Genomic DNA, 5,940 nt, shown 5'->3' with positions numbered 1-5,940 from the left:
AAATTCCACAGGAACATTTCTGCCCCTCATAAAAAGAGCAGACATCCAATGGGGGTTCTTCTTCCTTCAGAGAATCACTCTTATCCTGCAGAGAAAGAATAATGCATCACTCAGATGTCAGCATGTGCAATGTACATCAGCCCATCACCTGTTGTGATATTCTGCCAACAACAGATGTTTTCGGTTCCATTACTCAGTACTTCAAACGCTTGTTCTGGCAATTGGGTGGTGTGAGTTCAAGTCTTGCTGTGGTCACAGTTAATTTGTGCTAGGGGCATTTGATCCAGTGGTGCAGGCTAATTTCCTGTCTACCTTTACTGACACCAGCAATTCACCAAAGCAATGTAGACACCCTTGAAAAAGGCCAGTTTGGGAGATAAATTGAGGGAGGAGAGGAAGAAAATGCAACAATTACCGACCGAATGCAGGGGAATCAGTGAGCTTTACTATCATGGCTGCCACCCTGGCCATCTCCTGGAACCATGGAATCCAGCATGACACCTCTGGGCCTCCTTCATCCTAACCCAAGAGACATCTTGACCAAACCAGGAAACAGAGAGCGGGACCCAGATGACATGGCCACCCATCTCAACCAGTTCCGTCTAAGTCCCAGCCACACCTGCAAGATGAGATTTTGTCTCCCCCACCTTTTTGTTCTCTGCCTTAGTTCCTGTCTTTCCTACCCCTCTCCTTTGTCTTTCTATCTAATAAGAGTCTGACTTAGCCAGCCAAGACTGGATATTTCACGACACTACTGTGAGCCTGTGTCCTACACAACCCAATGCGGGTACCAGTCTGCCAAGTCTCTGAGTGACTGATCAGACCGTGATGCCAGTCCTGTGTTTCTTCAATGGCGCGGCTACAAAGGAGAGCCAACACTAGAGACAAAAGCTGCATTTTCTCTCTTTGCAATTCCCTTTTTTTGCTGTCCTGTTGTGTGTGTTTGTCTTGTGTTGTCTTCTAAAAAAAAGAACTGTAGCAGCAGCTGCTCCGGCCCATCTCAGCTAACTTCTTTCCTTTTTCCTAGAAGGACATTCTTACCATCTTCACCACTTCGGAGACTTTGGGGTGGGGGTGTGAACATTCCTTCTAAAACTGTCCAGCTGAAGGGAGATGGAAGAAGGGGAGGCTATTAAAATGAAAGCCTTACTTAAAACATCTGAAATATAAAGAATTGACTGTGACTCTTTTTCTGTCTCTTTAAGGACTTTTAACGGTGTCAAGTATCAGAGGGGTAGCCGTGTTAGTCTGGATCTGTAAAAGCAGCAAAGAATCCTGTGGCACCTTATAGACTATCAGACGTTTTGGAGCATGAGCTTTCGTGGGTGAATACCCACTTTGTCGGATGCAAGGCGTGTTCACCATGGGACTGAGCAGGCTGGATACCAAACCCCGAACCGTGTTTAAATCTGCGTAAGGGTGGCCAGTGATAGAGGCACATTAACACCTTTGACACTTTGGGCCCATGTTTTCCATCTGAATGACTACAACAGAATCCAGAGCTGGGCTAGCAGAGGGCTGCAGCCCAGGACTGGGGGGCACTGGCAGAGCTGTGAGTTTCTAGGCTAGGCTTGGATGAGGAAGGTGCCAGTGGGTCAGGACTCGGGGTGCATCTAAACAGCAAACAAAAGGGTGATTGCAGCAGGGGTGGGCGTACCTACATTACTTTTATTCTAGCTAACATGAGTAACAATAACAGTGGAAACAAAGTAGCACAGGTTTAGCACAGGCTGGCAACCAGAGCTGGTACCCCAGGTCGCTGGTGAGCTGGCATCGGAGCAGCTACCCTGCAGTGAAGTCTGTGCCGCCCTCTATCCTTGCCCACACTAGCAATTAAAGCTGGAATGTCTCTGCCCACCTGCTCTACAATCACACCTTTGCTTGCTGGGTAGACAAACCTTTAGATGTTTTTGTGGACTCCGCCTCTCTGGCAGGACACATGCTGTTTGTTCTCCACCCATGCCCTGCCTGCTGGGCCACTGCTTTTAATTGCCAGCTGTCAGGAAATTATGCTAATCCAATTGCTTATTAGACTTCCTCTTCCAACTCCTCCCCCTCCATGTCTGGTTGAGCTCTATATAACATACGCCAAGATGGGAGGGAGGATCAAGGTGAGGTTCAGCTCGGCAGACACCAGGATCCATCTCTCTGACGACAGGTATGGGGTGCCAGTAGGTCAGGACTCAGGATGCATCTACACAGCAAACAAAAGTGTGAAGTGTTGGATACAGAGCAAGGCTGGGGCAGAGGGCGGCTGGACTAAGTAGGGGGTGAGTTACACATGGCACAGGGACAGGGCAATATCAGTCTGCCTCTAAGACTCAGGACACCTGGGGTCTATCCATGGGTCTGGGTGGAAAAATTGGAAAGAGTCCAGCGGAGGGCAACAAAAATGATTAGGGGGATGGAGCACATGACTTATGAGGAGAGGCTGAGGGAACTGGGATTGTTTAGCCTGCAGAAGAGAAGAATGAGGGCGGATTTGATAGCTGCTTTCAACTACCTGAAGGGGGGTTCCAAAGAGGATGGATCTAGGCTGTTCTCAGTGGTAGCAGATGACAGAACAAGGAGTAATGGTCTCAAGTTGCTGTGGGGGAGGTTTAGGTTGGATATTAGGAAAAACATTTTCACTGGGGGGGGGATGAAGCACTGGAATGGGTTACTGAGGGAGGTAGTGGAATCTCCTTCCTTAGAGGTTTTTAAAGCCCAGCTTGACAAAGCCCTGGCTGGGATGATTTAGTTGGGGATTGGCCCTGCTTTGAGCAGGGGGTTGGACTAGATACCTCCTGAGGTCCCTTCCAACCCTGATATTCTATGATTCTATGAATAGTGGTTAGAGGATGAGAAGGCAGATCTTGGTCAGGATCTGTGCAAAACCTGGCACAGAATGGGGCAGGAATAATTGGATATGGAGGGGCTCTGAGGACAGAATGGGGTGGGAGGGGATCATGGGAGTGGGAGGAGCTAATTGATGGCGATCAATGGAGAAGACAGAGCCCTGCCCTGCGCTGTCTCCATTCATCTTCTCCCTACCGCCACTGCAGGTCGATCCAGTGACAGACACTGCCATGGCTCTGAAGGGACCCTGCCCCGCGGTCCTGCTGCCCCTCACCTTGCTGGTCGCCTGCCTGGCCCTGGCCAGCGGGGACCCATGGAATCTGCTGAATGACATATTCAAGAGAGAGCACGTGAACAACCCCAAGAACGAAGCTGTCAGCAACAAAGCCTACTGCAAAATGATGATGTTGGACCGGGGCGTATTCTGGAAGTACACCAACACCTTCATCCACGAGCCCATCAGCACTATCAATGCCGTCTGCAAAGCGGATGGCGTACCCGTTGGGGGCCTCAGACGCCAGAGCAAGAAGACCTTCAAAATCACCACCTGCACATTTAACTACTTGACCCTCTCTTTCACTGGACTCAGTGGCACAAACAAAATTGTCCTCTCCTGCTTGAATGGACTCCCTGTGAATTTTGTGAGGTACATTTAGGACCCAGCCAGGGTGTGGAAGGCAAGAAGGGGACCCTGCTGCTTGCTCTAACCCTCCTCTGTCCCTTCCAAACTGGCCACGGCACCTGGCTCCTCACCCACCTCTAAACACCAGTGAGATGGTATACGTGTTTCCACCCCTCAACCTCCACTGCCCCTAGTGCCCATTATACAGTACAGCCGCCCCTTCCCCACCCCCACCCTCTGCTGCCCCCTAGTGGCCATTATACAGTGCCCATTATACATAGTGCCCATTATACAGTATAGCCGCCCTTCCCCACCCCCACCCTCTGCTGCCCCCTAGTGGCCATTATACAGTATAGCTGGCCCTTCCCCATCTTGTTAACCTTGCTGTCACATGGGGGCCATCTAAAAACCTATCCTTTAATTAAGAAATATTAATCAGTTTCATGTTCTTGTATTGTGTATTCAGCCTGATCATGAGCAATCCTCATATATGTCAAGATTAAGTGTTATTGGTCGTTTGCTTCACTTTTTTTTGTCTGTGCTCACTAAATGCAATAAAGCCGGATACCTGCAAAAGCAATCATTGTCTTGTTGTGTGAAACCAGGGATAGGAAGAATATAAACCACTGACCACTGAAGTATGGTGCTGGAAATATGTTGTGGTTTTCCAGTGTTTCTCTGTGCTTTCAAGGCCAATGTCAACCTCTTCCCCATTGCTGGGAACAAAGCCCAGGAGTCCTGACTGCTACCACCAGCCCTGCTCTAATCACTAGATACCACTGCCCTCTGAGAGCTGGGACTAGAACCCAGTAATCCTACATAAGAACATAAGAATGGCCATTGTGTGTCAGAGCAGTGATCCATCTAGCACAATACCTATCTCCAACAATGACCAATGCCAGATGCTTCAGAGGGAATGAACAGAACAGGGCAGTTTATCAAGTGATCCATCCTCTGTCATCCAGTCTGAGCTTCTGGCACTATCAATCAGAGATTTAGAGACATCCAGAACATAGGATTGTGTCCCTGACCACCTTGGCTAAGAGCCATTGGTGGACTTATCCTCCGTGAACTTAGCTAATTCTTTTTTGAATAAATAGTTTTAAGTGAGGTGAAACTTGGGGGTATGCAAGACAGATCAGACTCCGGAAGGGGGTACAGTAGTCTGGAAAGATTGAGAGCCCACTGCCCTAAAGTTTCCTAACACTATGTTAGCTTTTTTGATTCCCACTGCACAATAAGAACATAAGAATGGCCATACTGGGTCAGCTCAAAGGTCCATCTAGCCCATATCCTGTCTACTGACAGTGGCCAATGCCAGGTGCCCCAGAGGGAGTGAACAGGACAGGCAATCTTCAAGTGATCCATCCCCTGTCTCCCATTCCAAGCCTTTGACAAACATGTTTTCGAGGAAAAATAGTTTGGGGGGGCGGGGGGCATGGTGACAGACTGATAAGTTTTTGTGGGAATGGATAGATAGAGTGGTAGGTATGGAGTTAGGCAGGTTGATGTGTATATGTATGGATAAATTGGGAGAGCGGAGGGTATTGTGATCGATTTATAGGTTGATGGGTCCAGGGATGGATAGTTAGAGCGAGTGGAATGTTCAGTGGTAGACTGATAGGTTGATGTGTCTGGGGTGGATAGAGTGGTGGGTACAATGATAGATTGTTAGACCGATGTGTCTGGGGATGGGTAGATAGACAGACATGAATGCTTTGATGCCAATGTCATGCCAGGACCTTTCCTTATTTGCCTGCATGGTCCTGAGCTGCCAGGAAGGACACACACTAACATCCAAATGCTCATACATACACGAATATCATACACTCACACATACATGTACTAATATCATACAAACACTAATATCACACACACACAAACACTAATATCATACACAGACACACACACACAAAGTAATATCACAGAGACACACTAATATCACACACACACACAAACACAAATGTCACACACAGATATATTAATATCATGCAGACACACACATGGATGCACTAAAACCACACACACAGGCACACACCCAAACACTAATATCACACACACACACACACACAAATACACTACACCCTTAGGGAATGCTGCAAATACAGACATTGGATGAGCTAGGCATCTAAGGAAATTGGCAACATGTTTAAGCTGACTACTTTATTTGTACAACGTTGAGTGTGCATGTGTGAAAGGCACACTGGGTGTGTGGAATGCTGGGGTGTGTGTGAGTGTGCGGAAGATGTACCCTGTATGCTTGTGCAGAATGACTGTTTGTGTGTGTGAATCAGACAGTGTGTGTCTGTTTTTGTGGGTTTTTCTATCTACCTTTGAGCCCCTAGACATCCCCTGACACCCAACCTCATCCCAAGGCAGAGAAAAGCAACACACAGCTTGTGACTCTTCACTGGGGGAAAACAAAGCCAAACCAGATCTGCAATCCTACAGGCGATGAAGCCCAGGTAGTTTTTACCTCC

General features: G+C 48.1%; 1 protein-coding gene across 1 annotated transcript; it reads left to right on the top strand.

The window, feature by feature from the left end:
* The first annotated feature begins 3,068 nt into the window (after positions 1–3,068).
* Positions 3,069–3,494, top strand: LOC120380047 (ribonuclease-like). The gene has a single exon (XM_039497550.1). It carries the CDS (start codon positions 3,069–3,071, stop codon positions 3,492–3,494), a length of 426 nt encoding a protein of 141 aa, XP_039353484.1.
* The last annotated feature ends 2,446 nt before the right edge of the window (positions 3,495–5,940 follow it).

The sequence above is a fragment of the Mauremys reevesii genome, linkage group 13 (genome assembly GCF_016161935.1).
Source record: "Mauremys reevesii isolate NIE-2019 linkage group 13, ASM1616193v1, whole genome shotgun sequence".
Classification (NCBI taxonomy): domain Eukaryota; kingdom Metazoa; phylum Chordata; order Testudines; family Geoemydidae; genus Mauremys; species Mauremys reevesii.
This window is presented reverse-complemented; position numbering and strand designations above follow the sequence as displayed.

What these genes read in the sequence shown, in the direction of transcription:
- LOC120380047 (XM_039497550.1), top strand. Translation starts at nt 3,069, where the DNA reads ATGGCTCTGAAGGGACCCTGCCCCGCGGTCCTGCTGCCCCTCACCTTG.